At 45.0% G+C, this 25,888-nt stretch overlaps 1 protein-coding gene across 6 annotated transcripts in view; it reads left to right on the top strand.

Annotated features, from left to right (window-relative positions):
* PLEKHB2 (pleckstrin homology domain containing B2) overlaps nt 1-13,056 on the top strand; it is a 33,155-nt gene extending 20,099 nt beyond the window's left edge. For 5 of the 6 annotated variants that reach the window (XM_045030038.1, XM_045030035.1, XM_045030039.1 and 2 more), the window contains 5 exons: nt 1,498-1,603; nt 2,202-2,241; nt 5,693-5,782; nt 6,968-7,076; nt 8,900-13,056. In XM_045030038.1, coding sequence (XP_044885973.1) covers nt 1,498-1,603; nt 2,202-2,241; nt 5,693-5,782; nt 6,968-7,076; nt 8,900-9,036 — 482 coding nt within the window. In that variant the 3' untranslated portion in view covers nt 9,037-13,056. The remainder of the gene's footprint in view (nt 1-1,497; nt 1,604-2,201; nt 2,242-5,692; nt 5,783-6,967; nt 7,077-8,899) is intronic. The other variant, XM_045030041.1, reaches the window with a different exon arrangement.
* The last annotated feature ends 12,832 nt before the right edge of the window (nt 13,057-25,888 follow it).

Raw genomic sequence — 25,888 nt, 5'->3', positions numbered from 1 at the left:
AAAGAATCCTGTGGCACCTTATAGACTAACAGACGTTTTGGAGCATGAGCTTTCGTGGGTGAATACCCACTTCATTGGATGCATGACTTGTTCACTTGATACTTGATTGACCAGAAGGACACCAGCAGTAGAGTGTATTTATTTGGTAAAGAAACACCCTTTCAGTTGGCACAACCCAGCAAGAAATACACACACAGCAGTGACAGGTAATGTTCAGGCTGGTGCTCTCCACGGTGTCCTGGGGAGGCTGCCGCTCCTTTTGTTCTGCATTCTGTCCTGCCATTGTGTTCAGTGTGCAGCCAGCACACAGGGAACAAGGCTGGCCTTTGCTTATGCAGGGCCCTGTGCATGGGGCCTTATCCAGCTGTCTCCTTGCCTGTAAATGGGATTATAGCGCCCTGGCTAGTGATTTGGAATGTGGACTCCTGGCTGACTCAGCTCCTTTGTGGCTGTATTAGGCAATACAGGGCTAAGACCTCCAGTTGAGAAGGATCAGGTTGATTAGCAATCCACTCCCATGAATATGTTTCCCCAGATTTTAGCATGACCTTCCCTGGTAGGCAGCAAGGCTGGCATGTCTTTCTTGTTGAGGAGAGGATATACTCACTGAACTAGTGTGCTCTTAGCACATCATTACTCTCTAACACTGGTGTTCTGCTTGGTCTAGTAACAGGTAAGTGATTCTTCATCATTGCAGCTTTTTAAATTCAAGATGTGTGTTTGTTTTAAAACTGGTTGAGGCTTCAAGTTGCAAATGGCTTCATGGTCTGAAAAACTGTTGCATCTCTCCTAAAGCACAAAATTGCTGGAGTCTCCTGAGCTGATGCCATATGTGCAGGCAGCTTCTGATTTCAGATAGGAGAGAGCTTGAAGAAGAATAATCTGTGTTTGCCTGTATTTTATTTCTTTTACCCACTTGGACAAGATGGATTTGTGCATGCAGTTTTGTCTCTAACAGAACCTTTAGCCTAACATTTTATATACAGTAACAACGAAATCCAAGCTGGTAGGCCGAAGTCCTTCCCTAAGAGGCTTTCGACTGACAGCCAGTCTAAGCTGTAGTAACTGTCTCCTGTGCTGATGGAGCCCCTACCCCAGGGATATGTCTACACTGTGATTGGCCTGGTTTAGCTGACTCGGGCTTGCAGGGCTCAGGCTGTGGAGCTATAAAATTGTGGTCTAGACATTCGGGCTTGGGCCCTGAGACCCTATGAGAGGGATCCCGGGTGCCAGCCTGGGCCCAAATGTCTACATCGCAATTTTTTAGCCCCACAGTCCAAGTCAGTTGACCCAGGCCAGCCGCAGCTATGCTGTGGGTCTTTTATCGCAGTGTATATGTGCCGTAGGAGACCAAAACCTGTATAACTCAAGCTCATTGCTTTACTCAAACCTGACCAGAAGGACTGAGACAATGAGAATTAATTAGAATCTTCAAGAAGTTAAGGATTTTGTTTTCCAAAATATTAAATGGAAATCTTTTGCTTTCTTTTTCTGGAGTAGATTTCCAGCCCCCAGAGGGGAAGCCAAGAGACTGTTTGCTGCAGATTGTTTGTCGGGATGGGAAAACAATCAACCTCTGTGCAGAGAGTGCAGATGACTGCTTGTGAGTTTCCAAAGAATGTTGTTTAATATGCTGTATTTAGCTCTTTGTAGCCCAAGAATGGGCCCCAAATATTCTGGAATTCCTCAAGGTAGCTGCATACTGGCGAATGCTGAGAGGAAGAATGTTCCTTTTGATATGGGCACTTGTTCACCTTCTTTTTAGGTTACACGTTGGCACAGGTGCAACTTGGCTGAAGGGATAGTGGGGACACATCTGTGTCCTTCCCTCCCTCCACTCCAAATTGTTAGTTTATAGTGATGCCCCGTCCTCCGTGTGGCTGCAGGTCTCCTGCGTCTTAATGCCTGGCTCTTTGTTGTCCTTCTTTGTATTCAAACAACAAGGAGCCCCAAAACAGCACACGTTACTCCTGCCATAGCTTATGGACTGTACAGAGGAATTAATACCTCCTTCCTGCAATCCCTCTGTGCATATGTCCTACCTTAACTTTAGGCTACCTTCACCCACAGCAACTTCGATATACATTTTCCACCATATCACTTGGCTCCTGCTGTACATTTTAATGGCAAACTATATTTTGTTCAGAACCTTACAAGAAATGTGGAGTATCTCTTTATCCATTAAATAATGTTTCTTGCAGGGCATGGAAAATTGCTCTCCAGGATGCTAGAACAAATGCGGTAAGTACTGTGAATGTTTCCATAGTGATGGAGTAGGGAGGGACTGTGTGTGAGTGGCAGTCAGTGGCCTAGCAATTTTCCTTCACACTGTCTTCAAGAACCCATTTGAATTATTGTGCTTTGTCCCACATTGCCTGGGCCAGAAAGGGGTATATGAGCATCATGGATCTGGTGCCCACAACTTTGGTAGAAGAAGGGTTTGTGTCCGTGCATACTAGATAAAGGTGAAAAGTGATCTTTTGGAGTGCTGCAGCTACTGTGCTGTGAGGCTCATTGAAGGAGGAGTCTCAGAAAGCATTGTTATGGGGAAAAGGCTGATCTGTAGACAAAGAATGAGCATCGATCGGGACTGTGGGCACTCATGAATTCTTTTGTAGTTGGAAAAGATACACTCTGGCTGTCTCAAGCTCTCGCTACCTATTGGGATCAGGTCCATCTAGATGTGGGTAGTCCACAGGGAAGCCAGATGATGGTGGGGTGTGTGTATGTGTAGAGAAGCCTCTAGCTGAAATGAGTGGCATCCACATTTATGTAGCTTTGCAAGCTGCTTTATGTAGTTCTGTGGAACTCATACTGTATAGAACTAACTTCAGAAACTTGGGCTTCAGCAAAAATGGTTCATGAATGTATTCAAACTGGATAACTGCATGCTGAAATGCATGGTTTGTGTTTGCAGTTAACATTGTATGTGTCTTTTGAGTCAAATGTTCTATCTCATATCTAAATACTGCCACCATAAACTCCCTGGAAAACGGAATAAAAACCCTTTTGTTGGTACCTTAAGCTTTGCTCTAATGAAAAATGGCTTCTTCACTCCCTCATCTTTAAATACAGATCTGTGCTCAGTTGTAAACCCTTGCATCTTATGATATAACTTGTGGCATTTGCTCTGCTGGAAGGCCTAGCCATCCTACTTCTGCCATTGACTCACTTTTTTTTTTGCCTTTCTTTGAGGCTGGCTCATAGAGCACTTTCTGGCAATAGCTTTCCCCAAATCGGTAAAGAGCAGTATTAAGGGGATACGTGCACTGCAGCTGGGAGGTGCGATTCCCAGCATTAGTAGGCAGACCTGGTCTATCTCAGCTCAAGCTAGCACACTAAAAATAACAATGTGGACATTACTGCACAGGTGGTGGCATGGGCTAGCCACCCGAGGTCAGACTTGAGGGGCTGGGTGGGCTTGTAATGGGGTGGTGAGCCTAAGCTGCTGCTAATTTGGCAACATCCGTGTTGCTGTTTTTAGCATCCTTGCTCAAGCTGAGCTGGTACAAGTTTTGTCTATCCCTGCGTTAAGCACACATCTCAGCTGCAAGGTAGATATATCCTTAGATACCAGGTCTCTGAAATACTGCAGTTCCATTGGGAAATACTGACCCCTGCATCCAAAGGCTTATTTCATAGTCTTGGCACCCACGTTGCCACAATAGCTGCTACATCCTATCATGTCACACAATTTATATTTTTGGATACCTAAAATAATATTTGTAGTGTGGCAGACGTGCTATTTTCTTGTACCAAGTAACTGGTTTACAGTGCAGAATGCCACATTATGCTGCATTGTGGTGTTAAACAGAGGGCAAAAGAATGAATCTGTGAAAACCAGAGAGGGTGCAGAACTCCTGTTTTACCCTTGAATCAGTGTCATTGCACATAGAATTCAAAAATATAGGGAGTTTTGTAAACATTCAGTAACCTCGATGCTGAAGCTAACTGGTAGCCATCAGCGTTGCAAATTATGCCCTAACTAACGTCTTGGGCTATGTCTACCCTTATGGTGGTATGTGGAGTACATACACTGCACGTTCCCCTAGCATGGGTATAAATAGCAGTGTAGATGCTGAGGCACTACTTTGGCAAGTAAAGACATGACAGAACCTTGAGTTATGTTCCCTGTGTGGCTCTCTACATGCCCAAGCAGTGCCTCCCATATCTACACTATTTTTAGCAATGTAGTAGTGTCCCACTGCTGGAGCCTTTCTGCACTGCAGTGAAAGACTTGAGCAGGGGGATAAGACTCCTGCAGCTCCCTGCTGCCAGAGCCTTTCACTGCTAATGGTAGCTACGCACTGCAGTGTTATGCTACATATATACTACAAACTGCCATGAGTGTAGATGAGGCCTTAGAGAGTGACCTTCAGATGCTATTTACTGTTAAGCCTCTAGGATAAGATTTCAGATAAAAAAGTTGAAGTATTCAAAGTCCATCTGCAGGCATCTCAGTGATCATACTTTCAAAAGTGCTGAGCATCCAGCAGCACCCACTGACTTCAGTAGGAATAGCTGGGTGCTTCCCACTTCTGACAGTTGGGTCACTTAGGCTCTGATCCTGCAAACTTCACATACCTGAGTAGTCTCATGAGTTCAGTGGAAGTCCTTGTGTGTATAAATCTACTTGTGTGTGTTTGCAGGGAGGGAGGGAGACAATATTTTTATTATGGGAGCACTACAGATATCAAGCTAGCCCTTTTTCTTATGGAAAGCCTCTGGTTGAATAGGAGCAGCATTGTGCATTTCCGCAACTAGGGGAAAACACCCAAGGCCATTCTGAAACATAAACAAACCACTGGAAATCTGCAGTGGTTATTGTGAGTTACTTCCCTGCCCCTCCTCACTGCCTTTGGAAGGGACAGAGATTCAGCAGAGGGTGCTTCTAAAAATAGCTGCAGTGTAATGTTTTAAATTATGTGTGTTTCTACAAACAGTTGAAGGAAGGGGACTTTTAAATATAGATCTGCTATTTTCTGATCCTTTTCTTATTTGTAGGCAAAGTACGTGGGTTGCTGAGAAGCTTAAGTCACTGGTATGAAATGTTTGGGTGCAGCTGTGATCTTTACCTTTGATCCTTATAGGCTAACATCTGTACTCAGTTGCTCTGTATGGGGTATAATTCCGTTGAGCTCAGTGGAATTACTCCAGAGCAACTGAAAGCAGAATATATGAACTTGTATGAGAAGAATACTCCTTCCCCACCTACAAATTAATCAATTTAGCCTGAACAAGAAAACAATAACCTATCAGTTGAAAACATTAAGGTAAGGGGTATAAAATGAGTCAGAGGGAAAAAAATAGTTGATTCAAGCAGCTAATCTGCATTGCTGGCTCCTACCTGGCCAACTGGCTGAAGCTTTGCTCCCCTATTCAGTCTCCTGTTGCGGCATTATGTGATGCACTCTCGCCTCTTTCTTCCTGCTGTGGATCACGCCATGAAGTTATATCCTCTAGAAAACCTTGCAAGCTTGGTGTCTGTACTGTGTGCTACTGTAATAAAGCTCCTTATTTAAAGCATAGGCATGGTGTAGTGATAGTGACACTTGTCAGTAATAAATATACTCAGGAATTCTAGGAACACTTCAGTTTACTATTGGGTTACTTGTATGTTTAGTCCATATTCTAGTCTGTTCTAGTGTTTGTAAAGAAGTGAATAACTGCTGTCTACTTTGTTAATGTTTAGGGCTATGTTGGTTCTGAAGTGATGTACGATGAGACTGCAATTTCCTCAGCTCCTCCCCCATACACAGCGTACGCTACCCCATCACCTGAGGTAGGGGTGTAATAAGTAAGCATAAAATAAGTGTGAAAGACTGTATTGAACACCCCGACTCTGTACCTTGGAAATGCTATTGGTTTGACTTAAACATAGTTTATTTTTAAATGGAAAAAGCTCAAGATTTTAAAAATGAGTAGTGGTTTAGGGTGCCCAGCTTGAGGCACCTTTAAAGGGTCTTGACTTCTGAGTGGTTGCTCAGTACTTCTGAAAATCAGGCCCTTTTAAGGTGTCTCAGATTGGGCAGAGAAAAATGGAGGCACACCAAAATCACTAGTCACTTTTGCAAATCTTGGCCGTACGTCCTTAATTTTGGGTTTTCACCCTTAATACAAGGAGATGCAATAATTCTTTGGAAGGTTTTGACAATATATCTGCACTTCCAGGATAAAAATTCTATTTTATAAATGAAGCTGACATTTGTAAAACAGCTAGGGACTTTGTGTCCGGGATTTCATAGTAACTCAGATAACTATAGTTCCCAAACATACGTGTGTGTGTGTGTGTGTGTTTATATATATAAAAACTAGATGTAGATTCTGTTTTCATGGGGGTTAGGATGGGGCAGCAATTGGACCAAAATATTTGCTGATCTCAGTATGTTCTGACTTATACTACACAATATTATTTAAATACTGGTCCTTTTCTGTGCTCCTGATTGGGCTTTGGAACAGAACAACCAGTCTCTTGTTTATAAATAGTTTTGTTTGTGAACAGCAGTCACAGTGAGCAATATGCTTCATTCCTGTAGATTAGTGAAAAGACTGCCGCCGAAGAGGTGTGGCCATAGGGCGTTTATCATGAGGGATCAGGGATGTTAACATGACATTACTGGTCCTATCTTGTCAACTGCTGAATGGCTGTGCTTTTCTAGCATATCACAAGACAGGATTATATAGAAGCCATGGCCAGCCACACTCGTGTGTATTAAGTGACAGCATTATTATAGTTCTACAATGGCTAAACTTGGTGGTGCAAGAACTGAAGATGTTAACTTGCAAAATACTGTGGTTAACTATATGGGAAGGTCTCCCACGCCCATTTCACAGCACAGTGCTGCCTTCCACATAGTAGATTTTGATTATCCCTAAACTGCACCAGCAATGGGGTGGAGAGCTAAGCACTTTAAACAAATCCAAAAGATGCGAAACATCTTCTAATAGATACATTTAATTTCCCCAGGTTTATGGCTACGAGCAGTACAATGGTGCATATCCCCCTCCTGGTCCTCAAGTCATCTATGCCTCTAATGGACAAGCCTATGCTGTTCCTTATCAGTATCCATACCAAGGTAATGAATACTAACTCCTTCCTCCGGCTTGGGTCATACACTTTCTAATCAAGACTAAACTTACTGTGAAGTGATATCTTTCCTATTGAATATTGCCATCACTCTTGATGCTGAATGTAGCAGTAGGTGGTTTTTAGAAGGAACCCCTCTGTTGTTTGCCCTAACCACTGGACTAACCTTTCCCTTCTGAGAGGAAGGAGGTAATTATCACTAGACAGAGTCAGGAAGTGAAGAATTCTGTGTTCAGTTGAAGCCATTCTGGGGATTTAGCAAGAGACTGTACTGACTCAAGATGGAAATTGTCCAACAGATTTGGCTCAACACATCTATGTGCCCAGAACAGTCTATGGGAACATAATCTTCCCCTTCGACTTCAGTGGGTTTTTTACCAAGCCCTTAAAGACCACAAGCAGTCAGGACCTTGGTTCTAAGTCACTCAACCACCCCCTCTTGCACATAGTGCCCTCTGGCACCGTGCTTGGCCCTTGGTTTAGTACAGACTCAGGGAGAGAGAAGGTCCCGCTTAGTGAATTGCTCTAAGCACTTCCTGCTGCATCTGGGTTTTCCCTAGAGAGTTCTTCTTCCAAGTGCCAACCTTACAGGAAGACTAAGGAGTTGCAGGGGCTGCGGGGGTGACTTCTAAGTCGCTGGAGACTTTATCCAATGCAGAGATGTGTTGGCTTTGGATATAGTAATAGACGTTCGCTCTTATATATGGCACTTGATCTGAAGATCTCAAAATACAAACATACATGAATTAAGCCCACAACACTCTTTTTTGAGGTTGGGAATTTTATCTCCATCTTGAATATTGAGAAACTGAGGCACAGAGATTAAGTAACTCATTCAAGGCCATACAAGGAATGTGTGGCAGATCCAGGAGTAGAACCTTCATCTCTGGTTGCCTTAGCCCTATGGCAGAGGCGGGCAAACTTTTTGGCCTGAGGGCCACATCGGGTTTTGGAAATTGTATGGAGGGCCAGTTAGGAGAAACTTTTGCCTCCCCAAACAGCCAGGCATGGCCTGGCCTGGCCCCCATCCGACACCCCACCCCCGTTTCTCACCCCCTGACGCCCTCCCCCCCCGGACTCTGCCCATCCACCCCGCTGCTCCCTGTCCCCTGACTGCCCTCAGTGCCCCCTGCTCCCATTCAACCCCTGTTTCCTGTCCTCTGACTGCACCAACCCCATCCACACTCCCAGCCCCTAACCACCCCCCCGAACTCCCTCTATCCAACCCCCCTGTCCCCTTACTGCGCTGCCTGGAGCACCAGTGGCTGGCAGTGCTACAGCTGTGCCATCCGGCTGGAGCCAGCCACGCCACTGTGCAGCACAGAGCACCAGGTCAGGCTGGGCTCTGCAGCTGCGCTGCCCCAGGAGCTCACAGCCCCGCCGCCCAGAGCATTGCACGGACGGCGGAGCGAGCGAGCTGAGGTTGCGGGGGAAGGGGAACAGCAGGGGAGGGGCTGGGGGCTCCCAGGCCGGGAGCTCAGGGGCTGGGCAGGAGGGTCCCACGGGCTGAATGTGGCCCATGGGCCATAGTTTGCCCACCTCTGGGCTAGCCGTAGGATATACTTCTCCCGTTCTGTGATGTTGGGGAAGGCTGCTGTCTGTACTCTGTCCTAGCAGGATCAAGAATTGGCATCAGCACCCAGCTCTGAGGGGAATTGATTTTTACCGTACCCACTGCGAGGAAAGATATTGTTAGTGTTCAAGTATATGGGGTGGGAGAGAGTGGGTGAATGCCTAGGCTTTTCAAGCCTGCATCTAAATCAAAACATATGTACAAACTCTCTTCCTAACCAAACTGTTACTACTTTCTAGGACCTTATGGCCAGCCCCCTGCAAATCATGTCATCATTCGAGAACGTTACCGTGACAATGATGGAGACCTTGCACTGGGCATGCTCGCTGGAGCAGCGACTGGAATGGCCCTGGGATCACTGTTCTGGGTCTTCTAGATTCCCTGGGATCTTTTGTCTTTGTAGCTCCAAAAAACCTTTATTTATTCTTCCTGTGCAATAATATATTTTGCAAAGTACTGTTTACTGTAAAGGTTTTTAATAAGACAAATGCAGGAATACCTTTTTTTAGTAGTGACATCTTAATTATAATTAACCCACTTTTACCTATCCCAAGGCGAAGGTTTAAAGGCACCATTTAATTGAAATATGGTTAAAGATGCACTTCAGAATTTCAAGAGAGCTTTTTTTATGAAGCTTGGCTATCTGACTGACAGATTTATATTCTGCCCATTGATCAGTGATCAGCGTTAGTACCAATGTACTATTATAAGCAAAGGGTTAAGGGCTGTCATTTGTCACCAGTCTTAAGAACAGACTGTTAACATAAAGACTCCAGAACAAATGGTTATTTCTAAGCTTTGAATGGTCTAGCAGCTGGACTAACTAACGCTAGCATGTTACAGTGCAGTAGCAGCCAAGTGTATCGAAGTCAGGTATTCAGGGAATTTATGCTATTGACCTCACAAAACACTCCTGAAGACAGACAGACACACACGCAGGATTCTGTTAATTGTCCCCCTAGGGCGATCTCCACTTTTCAGTAGCTGGCACTGAATTTTCGTAAACTAATGTGTAAATGTGGAGGGTTATTGCGATACATAGGCAGTGGAGTTAGCATACCCACTTCCCAAACCCATTTTACAAGACAAAATCCTCACCAAGGAGATCGGTATGGTGAGGAAATGCTCCTTAATTCCTTCTCTGTTATAAGAAATTTGAATGATTTCAGTACTTGTAAAGTGAGAGAAACATCTGTTACCAATACAAGCCTTTTCTTAACCTAGTCCGCAAGACTCTAAGCAGTTGGGTCTCAGACTTTAATAGCAGGGTAATGATATAGGATGGGGAGATTCTAGGATCTGAGCAGAGGTTATTTCCCCATGCCCAGTCACAAATACATTGGTAGGGAAGGGGCTGTTGTGTGCAAGGTCCTGCACCTGTGCTCGGCTCTTGTCACTGCTCTCTGTACCAGGTCCAGAGAAGACCGCTGATCACATTCATCCTTGCAGTGCTGGACCTGGCAGTACCCCTAGGTGTGTGTTAAAAGGGTAAGCTGGAGTTGGTTTGAGGAGGGGACCATGGATGAAGAGGAAAAGGAGGAGCAGACAGAAAACAGATTGAGAGAAAAGGAAAATGGGAAAGAAACTCTAGTGGACCTTGTATGCAGGCTATGCTGTGTTTTATGGTACGGGCCAGTGTGTCACAGATGAGATGTAGATCCGCTTTCCCTGTCGGTTACTTTACCATCCCATCAGTTCCCCATAGCAAGGTCTTGCCTGGTGGTGGGTATATGGATGCTGTGATGTCTGGGGAGGCTGTGTGTATATAAAACCCAATCTCTGACAGTGACTATTAGCTCACCATTAAAGGAATTCTCTTCCTGTCACGCTTCCCATTTAAGAAACACCCCAAGGAGCTGTTCCCTTCTTTGATTGGTTCACTACTGCTGAGTGGTTTCTCATTCCTGACCAGTTGCAGAGTCTTGTTTTATAATACAAACTGAGCTGTACTGGGCATGGTGGAGGAACCAATGAGCAGACATGTACATGCTTTCTTATTGGGGGAAAAGGTGTAGGGTGTCTAAGCTTTGATCTTTGTAGAAAGTTGTCTTATTTTTATACTTCTGCTATTTTTGAGCTTCCTATAACGATGCTGTCTTAATATTTTGAGCCGTTTGCCTCTTTAAGCTTTCAGTTGGAAGTTGATTAAAATCCTCAAGGTGTGGAAGCCAGAGTATGTGAGGGAAGATGAAAGTAGATGGGATCTAGCAGCCATATTAGTTTTGATGAGAAGGAATAAACTTGTCTTAACCTAAAGCTGTATAGTCTGTCTGGGTTATGCTGTACAACCAATATGGGACTCTTCAACACTTGGGAAAGTTTGGTTAACAGCCAGTGAGAGAGCAAAATTTTTGGGACTGTGTTGGGGTCAGCTGTCATAAATGGACACATTTTAAAATCCACTGAAAATAAATGTTCTAATGAGAGTGATATTACCTTGGACATATTGCTAATTATGGACCTGAACCAAAGCCTACTGGAATCAATGTCCTTCGGTGAACTTCAGGGGGCTTTGGAACAGACTGTATTTTACTAATTCTGCCCTTCTGTGCATGTAATGGCTCCTAGTGAACTCAGCAGGCACTGCACATGTTCATCCAAGAAAGTGTGTTATAAGAACATGTGTTGTGCAGAAACACCTGGCATTTCAAAAGAGGAATAAGCCTATTAAAAAGAATACATTTCCCAGAAGGGAAACTGGCCCATGCACGAATCCAAAATATTTGAAATGAATCACTGAATCCTCTCTGAGCCCAGTCCTGCAGTGTGTTCAGTATCTTGATGTTCATGACAGATGAGGGTGCTAAGCTCTTCCCAGGTAAATGAATATTTGTTAATATTCCAAGACTTGATGTTACCATGGAACTGGTTGTATCACAGTAGTACAGAACCCTATCTGGAGCTCTCCAATCTGACTAGCTGTATAGAACGCCCATAGATCATCTATTCCTATGCTATTTTGTGTGTAACATGAAGAAAATAAAAACAGCTACATATAACTCCAACTTTTATGTGTGTGGTTTGTTAGATTGTAATGGTGGTGAAAGCAAAGCACACAATAGATCAATCTAGTAACTTAGCAGTTACTTCCAAATTTTTGCAGGGACTGTTGACCGCGGCATGGGAGTTCTGTGTCTTGTGCTGAAAGCACAAAATTGTATCTAAGTCCCTGATTGTAGCAATAAAACCCATAAGCAAAAGGAACTCCTGCTGTTAGAATTTTCATGTGTACAGTTTAAAGTTTAAACTGTTTTTTTAAGACACTGATTTCTTTCATTATGAACTTTCAAATAAAAAAGCAAGATGATCAAACTAAAAAACCCAGACATTGCAGAGTAATACTTTAAAAAGGAAAATCCTTAAAGAAAAGCTGAAGGGTCCAATTGGCTTCTATTATGGTAGACTGCTTTCAAACAAAATCTTGGCAGCTGCTTGTGCTAATTAATCTAATAGCATTTGTTTATAGCTGTTAAGCACACATATTGAACTATATTGCAGCATATAATCAAGATATTGGTTCCTTTGGTGCTGGGAATCAGAACTTTACAGGCTTCCTGTTTATGATGGAAGATCCAGACAAAGTAACATTGAGCAGTTAAACAGAGATGTCATGCTTCAGATAGAAGGCTTTGGTGGATAGCCACCTCAACTTCCTCAGTTAATAATGAGATGGACCATATATAGCAGCCCATAAATCCACTTCCCTGAAACACTGGCTTGCATCTAATTCCTCAGGATTAAAGTAACAGCTTTATTATATTGTTTGAGTGGCTACATGGTAATGGGCTTTTCCACCACCACCACCAACTCAGATGTGCTGAGCAGCTGCAGTTTCCATGGACCCTAACGGAAACTGCAGGAGCTTGGCACCCGTGAAAGTCTGCTCATTAATGAGCAACTTTGCTTTGTTTCAGAAAAGCTTAATAGGACAGCAGCAGTGATGATGATGATCTAGTTTGGCTTTGAATTTTCAAAGCTGTCTGAAAACTTGGTCCTAAACAGACACTTCCTTCTGAATCGTGGTAAATCACTTAAGCACATGCCGTGGTGAACCAGGGCGTGATATTAGATCTATGTAGATCTATTGGAGCTATACAGGTGCTACCATTCCATTGACTTTTTTCAGAGTAAGATACTACACTAGGGTGGCAGAATTGGGTCCATAGTGACTAATGTATGTTCAGCTTAAACTAAAATATTCACAGAGACCTTGAGCCTATGTTGTCAAATGTGACGTGATTTCTTTGTTTTGGTTTTTGGGGCTGTGCCCAACTTGAGAAACATAAGAGGCCTGATTTTGAGGGAAAATGGATATTTGCCACTTTAAGATATCTCAAGTGGGGCTCCCAAAATCATTATTGAAAATTTAGACTATAGGCATTTTGTTATATTTTTTTAAAAAAAGGTTTTGAAAGCCAGTGTGTCAGTGAGCTGCTAGAGGTGTATGTGCCTGAGAGCTGGGGATTAGAATTGTTATGGGAAGCGCAATAGCATTGTCTGGTTTGTTTTCTTTTTTGGGAAGACGCCATTTCCTTTGTTGTGGAGTGTATTCTACCCAGCACCTAGCAGGATCTGGCTTCCAAAACCATGGCACAGAACGGTCAGCTTTTTGTTGGGTCTTCACTTCTAGCACCACCTAGCAAAGTTCAACAAGGAAGCAAAAAGGAAATTTGACCAATATGTTTCTCAAGCATGTGTCTGGTTTGCCCCCCCACCCCCAAATGTAGATCACATGATATGGATGATACAGAAGCGACACATAAGACAATATATAGATAATATAGGCTAGCATCAACATACCTTTTCATTCTAAGGTGCTTTAGTGTTCTTACCCGATGCTCTGTATCTGCTGTTGTCCTTTCCCTTATATCCCGTTCTCTCACTATGCAGTTCTAAATTTATAGTGAAAATTCTTATCAATAAAATCTTATTAAACTCCAAGCTCATCTTTGTTTTGCTTTTTTCTCTTTAATAAGTCTCTTGTCCCAGTAGCTTGTAAGTAGGTGTACACTTACAGACGTGTCCAGCTTGTACAAAACCATGTTTCACTTTACAGGGAGGTCCATGGTGGGAATACTGGAATTCTCTGCATATACAAACTTTGCAGAGCAATTATCAGTGATGTTTTGCTTTGTTCTGCAGAAAAAAGAACTGCAGCCTTTGACTCACCTTTGTTTTGATTTGTATACTTCAGGCTGAAAGCATCAGTCTGTAGTCTCAGTTACATCTAGAGCAACTCCTATGAAATGAGTGAAGTAACTCTGCATGTACGTAAGGATACCTGAGACTGGAGTCAGGTGCAAATAATCACATTTCCTTATTCTCTGAATTTTTTTAACAGTTGAATGCATCAGCTCAATACTCTTTTATTTGATCTATGTGGTGCTTGTCCAGATTTCCATTTTCATGCAATTTTGTCAAATCTCAACTGTATACATTTTAAGATTTAGAAATAAATGGTCTATGAAATCTATGCTGTTGTGTGTTACTCCTAGCCTAAATGCAACTGGGCCCAGGAAGGTACTTTATTATTTATAAATATTTACTTTACTTAGAATCTTGCTCATTAGCACAGCCAATATTTTTTATACAACACCCGTGATCTCTCCCTCTCAAGACATTTAATATCAGAGTGACTGGAATATACTATCTTGAATTTACCAGTAAACTGGGAATTAAAATTATTTTTTTCATAAAGAATCAGTGAATTTTGCAAAACATTAACCTTGCTTTCTGTGTGGGTGTTTTACTTTATAATTCACAACACTCAGCAGTTTGGGTCTCTGCTGGTCATTCACGTAAATTAGCCAGATTGTGCTATATTAAAAATCAGGAAAATGAGAGAAATCCTTCCCAAACAGTTAATGTATGTTTTTTTGATGCATCTAATGGAGTCCAAAGTAGTTGCTTCAGGATCCAGTCCTCAAGAAACCATCTACATGTGTTTGATCCCACATGCTTTGGAGCTAGGTTCATTTAGCCAGTAATAGGCTTCCCCGTAGATACTGCACTCGCTGGAGTGTGTGCTGCATAGGGGTGGGCAGGGCAGGATGTTAGGAGATGCACCCATACACCCCTGTGTGCCAGAGAGGCCAGCTCTGCACCACTGTGGAAGGGCAGGGCCCTCTCTACAACCTGGGCAGCAGAACAGATCTGGCCTCCACAACACTTGTCTTTGCTGAGCCTCTCTGTTCAGGCTTGGCAAGGAAACAGACTTTGCCTCATCTACAGAATCTTTATATTGCATCCTATGCCTATATACAAACTCTACTAATCACAGCCACGGTGCATGAGTTTGGCCATATGTCCACTTACGTCTTCTGTTCCTTTCTTCTTTGGTGAATTCATCACCCTGGACAGAAGTTCTGTCCGTCCTTCCTCCTCCTCCTCAAACTGTAACTGAAAGCTCCCCCTGCTGGTACATTGGCTGACCCAGCTGCTGCTGCTGCCTCCCCACAGACTGTGCCTCCAGGGAGAGCAGAAGAGGAAGCTGTTTCCCCTTTCAGTCTTTTCCCTTTTCCTCCAGCTTAGCCTTTGTCTGGAAGGGGGAGAAGATCTTAATGAAAGTGGTCTGGGGTCACGCCTTGCCCACTGATGGATTTCCCAGCCCCTATCAGCAGTTGCAGTGTCTCCAATATCAAAATCCAATTGTGCTAGCCCCCATTTACAGTGCCTTCCACTGTTATGTAGCTTCCATCTGCTGTTTCAGAGCAGGGATGTGCCCTGGCAGTGTGAACAAATCCTGCATCCCCTCACACTGCTCTGCACATGCAGCGATCTGACCCGTGGTGGAAGAGGGATGTGTCAGGCAGGATTTAGGGAGGGGTGCGCTGCCCTGATTGCATAGGAGTGCAGAGGTGGGGCAGAAACAGATTTGTGGCTATGCCATTACATAGACCCTATGGTCACCAATACCCCATAGACAGTGACACAGGAGACAAACATTTCCCCAGTTACCAAGAAGATTCTAGCCCTTATACCTGTGTGGCTCTCCTGGTATTCATTCAGAAATAGGAGTGGCAGAAATCACATTTGGACAACAGTCTTACAAAGCACTTAGTGAAAATACATGCTTAACTTTTAAATATGTGCTTATTGCTTAGTCTTTGCAGGATCAGAGCCTTAGATTGTGAACTTTTTGGGACAGTGCTATATAAATGATAGCTGCTGACTCAAAATCAGAGGCAGTCTCTGTCTTCAAGCTGATGCTCCATATTCTTGTTGATATCCTCTCTTGTGAAGAGAGACCAATGTTTTATTCACTATAGCATCTGTCCCAGTGTATCTGAGCACTGTGCTTGAAACCGTAACAACTAAACTGGAGCTAAACCCAATGGCCCACAGGGAAGTAGCTTCTCTGCTAATGGGAACTCCCTTGTTTGCTATCTCACTCTATTGCAACATCTTGTTTGCTCAGGTTCTGTCTAAATAGCATTTGCAAAGGCCTGTTGCTGAAGAACAGGTGGAATTGAGGGAAACACAGATATGACCTTTAACCATTCACCTGGCAGGCTAGTTCAGCTACAAGTAATAGGCTCTGTAAATGCCCAACTGTTAGCTGCCTTTAAAAAGCCTTTCTTCTGGCATTATATGGATTTCTGTGTTGCCAGCTGAAGATTTCATTACATGTTTTGTGGTGATTGGTGTTTCTCCATAAAGCCCTGGCTCTTGGAGGCATGTGACTACCTGAGAATCTCTCCCCTTTCCTTTTTTAGAAAGTAACTTTCTAGCTCTCCTCGTTATGAAAATGCGTAAAGGCACCAAGACCAGAGAGCAAATAAAAACAATGATTTTTAAGCAATAATGTGTTTGAGACCTGACTTGTGATTTTTGAGTGCTTGGGATTGGCAATATGGGGCTTAGTATGAACATGACAGATGTAATGTTTGAGTCTGGGCTATAGTATGTTCTATACATAGTGTTCTTAGGTCTCAGATACTAAAGCCAAATCTATCTGCAAAATCTCAAACTTTGTGCTACTTTCCAGATATAAACTTGATAATGCTCAAGAGCAGATGGTCAAAATGATCGAGTGGGTGCCCATAGCTAGACTCCTAAATCCATATGTACACACTGATATAAGTGATTTGATTTTTTTTCAGAGCTGCTGAGTGCCTGCAGCTCCCACAGACTTCAGTTGTGTCTGTGGGTGTTCAGTACTGGAAAATCAGGCTACTATTAATTATGTGTTTGAACGTGGACTTTGGGCACCGAGGACATTTGTGATGCCAATGGTGCCCTCTGGGGCCCCATTGTAGCACAAATCCATATGGCTCCATTGCAGCTCTTAATTCTGTTCTCACTGTGGCTTTTCAACATACTTTAAATTACCTTGTGTATGTAATAGTGTAACCTGTATTTTTCCTGGTCTAACACAGAGAAGGACTGGGATATCATACAGGAAGATCTGGATGACCTTGTAAACTGGAGTAATAGTAATAGGATGAAATTTAATAGTGAAAAGTGCAAGATCATGCATTTAGGGATTAATAACAAGAATTTTGGTTATAAATTGGGGACACATCAGTTGGAAGTAACAGAGGAGGAGAAGGACCTTGGAGTATTGGTTGATCATAGGATGACTATGAGCCACCAATGTGATAAGGCTGTTAAAGAAGCTAATGCGGTCTTGAGATGCCTCAGGCGAGGTATTTCCAGTAAAGATAAGGAGGTGTTAGTACCGTTATACAAGGGACTGGTGAGACCTCATCTAGAATATTGTGTGCAGTTCTGGTCTTCCATGTTTAAGAAGGATGAATTCAAACTGGAACAGGTACAGAGAAGGGCTACTAGGATGATCCGAGGAATGGAAAACCTGTCTTACGAAAGGAGACTCAAAGAGCTTGGCTTGTTTAGGCTAACCAAAAGAAGGCAGAGGGTAGATATGATTGCTCTTTATAAATATATCAGAGGGATAAATATCAGGGAGGGAGAGGAATTATTTAAGCTTAGTACCAATGTGGACACAAGAACAAATGGATATAAACTGGCCATCAGGAAGTTTAGACTTGAAATTAGATGAAGGTTTCTAACCATCAGAGGAGTGAAGTTCTGGAACAGTCTTCCAAGGGGAGTAGTGGGGGCAAAAGACATATCTGGCTTTAAGACTAAGCTTGATAAGTTTATGGAGGGGATGGTATGATGGGATAGCATAATTATGGCAATTAATTTATCTTTGATTATTAGCAGGTAAATATTTCCAATGGTCTGTGATGGGATATTAGATGGGGTGGGATCTGAGTTACTGCAGAGAATTCTTTCCTGGGTGCTGGCTGGTGAGTCTTGCCCACATGCTCAGGGTTTAACTGATCGCCATATTTGGGGTCAGGAAGGAATTTTCCTCCAGGGCAGATTGGCAGAGGCCCTGGAGGTTTTTCGTCTTCCTTTGCAGCGTGGGGCCCAAGTCACTTGCTGGAGGATTCTCTGCACCTTGAGGTCTTTAAACCATGGGGGGAGGGATATCTCAGTGGTTTGAGCATTGGCCTGCTAAAGCCAGGGTTGTGAGCTCAATCCTTGAGGGGGCCACTTAGGGAACTGGGGTAAAAATCTGTCTGGGGATTGGTCCTGCTTTGAGCAGGTGGGTTGGACTAAGTGATCTCCTGAGGTCCCTTCCAACCTTGATATTCTATGATTTGAGGACTTCAATAACTCAGACATAGGTTAGGGGTTTATTACAGGAGTGGGTGGGTGAGATTCTGTGGCCTGCATTGTGCAGGTCAGACTAGATGATCATAATGGTCCCTTCTGACCTTAAAGTCTATGAAATGGTGCGCTTTCTAGCCTAATTGGTCTCGTTCTCCTTGTTACTGGGTAGACCCCTGTGAATGCTAAAACAAAGGTTATTTTTATTACAGTAATGCCTTCAGGCTCCAACTGAGGTCAAGGCTGCATTGCTCACCTCTGACCTAGCACAAACTATGGCCCGCGGGCCCCTCGTGCCTGGCCCCTGAGCTCCTGGCCTGGGAGGCTAGCCCCCGGCCCCTCCCCTGCTGCTCCCCCTCCCCCATGGCCTCAGCTCACCCTGCTGCTGGTGCAATGCTCGGAACAGGGGAGGTTGGATGGGGCAAGGGTCCCGAGGGGGCCGTTCGGGTGAGAAGCGGGGGGCGGGGGTGCATAAGGGGCGAGGCCAGGCCACAGCCTCCCCTAACTGGCCCTCCATATAATTTCCAAAACCCAATGTGGCCCTCAGGCCAAAAAATTTGCCTGCCCCTGTGCTAGGTTGTGTCCCACACACAGGGTAAGATTTTCAAAGGCAAATAAATGGCCATAGTGTCGAGCTTTTCATAAAAGTTAGGTGGTTAACATCTATGCCTTTGAAAATCTCCAGGACCTCCGCCCAGGAACTCACACTCCAAATAGACAGGACAGGCACGTGATACACTATTATCCCCATTTTACAGATAGGCAACAGAGTCACAGAAACGTTAAGTGACCTACCTGAGGAGGGTCACATGAAGTCTATTAAAAGAACTATATTTATGTCCTCCCTTCTCTGTCTCATAAGAATGGCTCTACTGGGTCAGATCAAAGGTCCATCTAGCCCAGTTTCCTGTCTTCTGACAGGGGCCAGTACCAGGTGCCCCAAAGAGAATGAACAGAACAGGTAATCATCAAGTGATCGATCACCTGTCGCTCATTCCCAGCTTCTGGTAAACAGAAGCTAGGGACACCATCCCTGCCCATCCTGGCTAATAGCCATTGATGGACTTAGCCTCCATGAATTTATCTAGTTCTTTTTGGAACCCTGTTTTGGTCTTGGCCTTCACAACATCCTCAGGCAAGGAGTTCCACAGGTTGACCGTACATTGTGTGAATAAATACTTCTTTTATTTGTTTTAAGCCTGCTACCTATTAATTTCATTTGGTGACCCCTAGTTCTTGTGTTATGAGAAGTAGTAAACAACACCTCCTTATCTACTTCCTCTACACCAGTCATGATTTTATAGACCTCAATCATATCTTCCCTTAGCCGTCTCTTTTCCAAGCTGAAAAGTCCAAGTCTTATTCATCTCTCCTCATACGGAAGCCATTCCGTATCCCTAATCATTTTTGTTGCCCTTTTCTGAACCTTTTCCAATTCTAATATATCTTTTCTGAGATGGAGCCAGAGGTGAAAGTAAGCCGTCCCGGTACGGCGTACCGGCATGGATCGGCTTCCCTTGGCAGCAATTTAAAGGGCCTGGGGCTCCCAGCCACAGCTGGAATCCTGGGCCTTTTAAATTGCCATCAGAGCCCTGCTCCCAGATCCCTGGGGAAGCAGTGGTGGGGCTCGGGCGGCGATTTAAAGGGCCCGGGGTGCCTGCCGCAGCTACCACCCCGGTGTTGTGTATTTGGTTGTCATGGTTTTTGTTCCTATGGCAACTGAGTTAGATTATTAGGGGATAGCCCAGCCAGCTTCGGCCGATTGGGTGAGCTCTGTGTCTGTAAATAAAATGGTAGTTTTGTTAGCTGTCTGCTCTCTGGCCTCAAGTGATTGCTTCCTAAACTGGCTGCCCCCCAAGGATATAACAAGTGGCAACGATGGATGGGATTCCAGTGCTGCTCCAGTAACAGAAGGAAGTAGAAGTCAAGGTAAAGAACAAACAAACAAAAAACCTGCTTGTTTGCACTGACAGTGAAAGTGAAACTAAAAATCATGGCTACTCTGACCAGGCCACTGGAACCTTTTGATGAGAATATAGAGCTGTGGCACGTGTATACTGAGTGTTTTGAGCTTTTTGTTATTGCAAATGACATTACAGAAGCGAAGAAGGTGCCAATATTCTTAAGTGTTGTAGGGGCTAAAACCTACTCCCTGCTACGCAGCTTACTACACCCTGTTAAGCCTGAGACTAAATCTTACAGTGACATTGTGGAAATCCTGGGGTCCCATTTTTCCCCAAAACCACTGGTAATTGCTGAAAGATATAGGTTCCATAAAAGAGACCAAAAGGAAGATGAAACAGTTGTACAATTTGTAGCAATTTTAAAAAAGCTAGCAGAACACTGTGAATTTAAAGAGATGTTAAATGATGCCCTGCGTGACAGGTTAGTGTGTGGCCTCTACATTGAAGCTATACGGAAGCGCCTACTGACAGAGGGTCAGCTTACATTAGAAAAGGCTGTTGATATTGCTGTCTCCATGGAACTGGCTACAAGGGAGGCACAATACATCGGTGCATCCCCTAGGGTGCAAAAAGTGTCACAGGAACCGACCCACAAAACTGTGCAGAGTCAAGAATGTTACCACTGAGGTAAGCCGGGTCACCAGGCATCAGAATGCTGGTGTAAGGACCTGGTGTGTCGACACTGTGGCAAAAAGGGACACATTGAGTGTGCCTGTAAACAAAAGAAAGAGAGGCCTGTGGTCTGGCCGACAAAAAGAGGAACCCTGCATACCCTAGAGCAGACCCAGGATGATCAAGGTGACACCTCATCGCAAGAGGAAGTGTCACTGCATGTTTTGTCTTTGGCAGTGGGCTTGCATGAATACTGGGTAACCCCGTTGTTGGATGGCAAACCTATACGCATGGAACTGGACACCGGTGCAGCCGTCTCGCTGGTCTCCGAGACTGTGTATAAAGAAAAGGTACAGCATCTTCCGCTTAAGGCAAAAAAAACTGTTCTGAAGACATATACAGGAGAAGCTGTGCCCATGTTGGGCACTATTGATGTTAAGGTGGAGCTCAATGGACAGGCTGCTAAATTGCCACTGTTTGTGGTGAGAGGTAACTACCCAGCCTTTATGGGTAGGTCTTGGCTTGGGAAGATTCAACTGAACTGGGCAGAAGTGCACCGGATGACTAAAGAAGAAACCAGTCTAACCCCTATACTAAGGAAACATGCTGCTGTTTTTGGAGATGATTTGGGAAGTATGAAGGGAATCACGGTGACATTGAACATTAAACCTGGCAGTCCACCAAAATATCTGAAAGCCCGAACTGTGCCATATGCCATCAGGCCAAAAGTTGAAGCAGACCTGGAGCGCCTGGTCACCAATGGAGTCCTAATACCAGTTACCCATAGCTCATGGGCCACTCCTATTGTTCCAATAGTGAAGAAAGATGGCTCTCTCCGGATTTGTGGTGATTTTAAAGTCACTGTCAACCCAGTGTTGTGTGCAGAGCAATACCCGCTTCCCTGCATCGATGACCTCTTCGCAGGCCTAGCTGGGGGACAAAAGTTCAGTAAGATTGATCCAAGTCAAGCATATTTACAGATGCACGTTGATGAAAAGTCCCAAGAGCTGTTGACTATTGTGACTCATAAGGGGCTTTATCGATACTGTCGCCTACCCTTCGGAATTACGTCTGCTCCCGCCCTGTTCCAGAGGGCTATGGACCAGATCTTGTGTGGCTTGTCAGGAGTTCAGTGCTATCTGGATGATATCCTGGTCACTGGAAGAAATGAAGAGGATCACTTAAAGAATTTAGAGGCTACCCTACAAAGACTGGAAGAGTATGGCCTATGAGTTCGCAAAGACAAGTGTGAATTCTTCAAGCCCTCTCTTGAATATTTGGGACACATCATTGATTCTGCAGGTCTTCATAAGGCCCCTGCAAAAGTTAAAGCTATTGTGGAGGCTCCCCCACCTCGAAATGTAAGCCAGCTGTGCTCGTTTCTAGGACTACTGAACTATTATAGAAAGTTCATCTCACAGTTAGCGACACTGCTAAAACCACTTCATGAGCTCCTTGGGCAGAACAAGGCTTGGAAGTGGACTGAAGCATGTGATGTTGCATTTAACAAAGCTAAGGATGCATTGCTAAATTCTGAAGTTCTAACACACTTTGATCCATCCTTACCCCTACAATTGGCCTGCGATGCCTCCCCTTATGGAGTGGGAGCGGTCGTGTCACACATTATGCCTTCGGGAGAAGAAAGACCTATTGCTTTTGCTTCACGCACTCTAAGCAAAGTAGAAACTAACTACGCCCAAATCGAACGTGAGGCATTAGGAATTGTTTTTGGAATTCGGAAGTTTCATCAGTACATGTTTGGGCGAAAGTTTACTCTTCTCACAGACCATCGACCTCTGATGTCAAGTTTTGGACCCTACACAGGCATTCACCCATTAGCTGCTAGTCGTATGCAACGTTGGGCATTGTTACTTTCAGCACACACATTTGAAATCAAATATCGGAAATCCACTCTGCACAGCAATGCAGATGGCCTCTCAAGGTTGCCTTTGCCGGTCAAACATCAAGATAGTGCCCAAAAGGAAATCTTCTACTTTGAACAGGTAGAGAATACACCCATCACTGCTACTCGGATAAAGAAGGCAACTCGCGTTGACCCAGTATTGTCCCAAGTTATGGACCTGGTGATGCATGGAAAATCTTGACAAACCTCTCCGGTCTCACCCGACCTTGTTACCTACATGTCCAGGAGGACGGAGTTATCAGTCCAATCTGGTTGTTTGTTGTGGGGGAGACGTGTCATTATTCCATCACCACTGAGATCACAGATGTTAGAACAGCTACATTCCGGTCACTGTGGAATAGTGCGCATGAAGGAAATTGCACGAAGCTATTTTTGGTGGCTTGGATTGGACAGTGCTATTGAAGAGAAGGCAAAAGCTTGTATGTCATGTCAGGGTGTGAGGAATGCACCCCAGTGGGCACCCCTACACTCATGGGACTGGCCTGAAAACCCGTGGCAGCGTATTCACATTGACTTCTCTGGCCCCCTTGAAGGAAGCATGTTCTTGGTGGCAGTAGATGCCCATTCTAAATGGCCAGAAGTCTCTATAATGTAGTCCACTACTGCAGAGAGTACTATCCAAAAACTACGAGGACTCTTTAGTCGTTTTGGTCTGCCAGAATAACTTGTGAGCGACAACGGACCGCAGTTCGTCTCTCAGGAGTTTCAAAATTTTATGAAGGCAAATGGGATACACCACATCACGTCAGCACCATATCATCCATCCACCAACGGATTAGCTGAAAGATTTGTGCAGACAATGAAACACACTTTGAAATCAGCAAGGGGACAACAGTCCATTCAACAGCGTCTGGATACCTTCTTACTTTCCTACAGAAACACACTTCATGCTACGACCCAGGCCTCCCCGGCCTTTCTAATGATGAGACGACAGCTGCGCACTTGCTTTGATCTGCTGAAACCTTCTGAACCCCAACAAATTGTGCAACATCAGCAGCAATATCAAGTCATCAGATGGGCACCCAGAGCAAAAGACCGAACCTTTAGCCCGGGACAGCCAGTTTTGGCTCGGAATTATACTTCCAGAGCTAAATGGGTCCCTGCCACAATCATCACTCAAACAGGACCTGTTTCCTACACAGTCCGGACTGCAGAGAATCTTACCTGGTGGCGACATGTAGATCAGCTGTTGCCAGGTCATGCCAGTCCTCAGGACACATCTGCAGTTGAGTGGTCTGACTTCACCTCTTCTGGTGAGACACCGAATCACGAATCACCTGTTGCTGACCTCCTCCATTACTGCCGGCGGCTGAGATACCCCTTTGCCCAGCATGAGCTGATACCACCTCCTCACCTGTTCGTGCTGTGGACCCTGAGCCCATGTTACTTTCGGGTGCAACAACACCAGAAGTTCGCCGTAATCCACCTAGAGACAGAAGGCCTCCTCATTGGCTGGATCTTTAGCTAGGGTGAACCCACGGTTATGGGGCAAAATAATCCCTAGGGTTTAGCCGGGAATGGAGGCAGTCTACCCTCCTTCTCTAGTCTAGTGTGTGTTTTATTTATGGGGGGAGGAATATGTTGTGTATTTGGTTGTCATGGTTTTTGTTCCTATGGCAACTGAGTTAGATTATTAGGGGATAGCCCAGCCAGCTTCGGCCGGTTGGGTGAGCTCTGTGTCTGTAAATAAAATGGTAGTTTTGTTAGCTGTCTGCTCTCTGGCCTCAAGTGATTTCTTCCTAAACCGGCTGCCCCCAAGGATATAACACCGGGGCCCTTTAAATCATCCCCAGAGCCCTGGGGTAGCGGCGGCGGGGCTCCGGTGGCTATTTAAAGGATCTGGGGCTGCAGCAACAGCTACAGCCCTGGCCCTTAAAATAGCCGCCGGACACCCACCGCCTCCCCAGGGCTCCGGCAGCAGGGCTTCGGGGACGATTTAAAGGGGCTGGGGCTCTGGTAGCTGCTACCTCCCCGGGCCCTTTGAATCATCCCCAGAGCCTGCCGGAGCCCTGGGGTAGCAGCGGTGGGGCTCTGGTGGCGATTTAAAGGGCCAGGGGCTTGGCCACCACTACAGCCCCGGGCCCTTTAACTTGCCGCCGGAGCATAGCTGCCACGAACCCAGAGCTCTGGGGATGATTTAAAGGGCCCAGGGTGGTAGCGGCAGCCAGAGCCCCAGGCCCTTTAAATCACCACCCGAGCCCCCGGCTGCCGCTGCTACCCCGGGGCTCTGGCAGCGCGGCTTGGGAGGCGATTTAAAGGGCTCAGTGCTCCCACTGCTGCTACCCTCTGGGGCCGTTAAATTGCCACCAGAACCCCGCTGCTGGAGCCCTAGGGTAGCGGCAGCGGGGCTCTGGCAGTGATTTAAAGGGCCAGGGACTCCCGGCTGCCACTACTGCAGCGGAGCCCCGAGCCCTTTAAAGCTCTGCCAGAGGCCAGGCCCCCCTCTGATGGTGATTTAAAGGGCCCAGGGCTCCCAGCTGCTGCTACCACAGCTCCAGCCCCAGGCCCTTTAAACCCTGATTTAAAGCGCTGGGTATTTAAAGGCCCTGCCTCTTCTGGTTGAGGTTCTGCCTCCTCCTAAGGACTCCGGAGTACCAGTAAGTCCTTTAAGTTACTTTCTCCCCTGGATGGAGCGACCACATCTGCACGCAGTATTCAAGATGTGAGTGTACCATGGATTTGTATAGAGGCAACATGATATTTTCTGTCCTATTATCTATCCCTTTCTTAATTATTCCTAGCATTCTGTTCACTTTTCTCACTGCCACTGCACACTGAGTGGATGTTTTCAGACAACTATCCATGACTCCAAGATCTCTTTCTTGAGTGGTAACAGCTAATTTAGACCCCATCATTTTATATGTATAGTTGGGATTATGCTTTCCAATGTGCATTTCTTTGCATTTATCAACATTAAATTTCATCTGCCATTTTGTTGCCCAGTCACCAGTTTTGAGAGATCCTTTTGTAGCTCTTCACAGTCTGCCTGGGTCTTAACTATATTTAGTAATTTTGTATCATCTGTAAATTTTTCCATCTCACACCTCTCTGTCCCATGCAGGACACAGGGCCTTCACCCCTGCCTT

Source organism: Mauremys mutica, chromosome 9 (genome assembly GCF_020497125.1).
Source record: "Mauremys mutica isolate MM-2020 ecotype Southern chromosome 9, ASM2049712v1, whole genome shotgun sequence".
In the NCBI taxonomy this organism is placed as follows: Eukaryota; Metazoa; Chordata; order Testudines; family Geoemydidae; genus Mauremys; species Mauremys mutica.
This window is presented reverse-complemented; position numbering and strand designations above follow the sequence as displayed.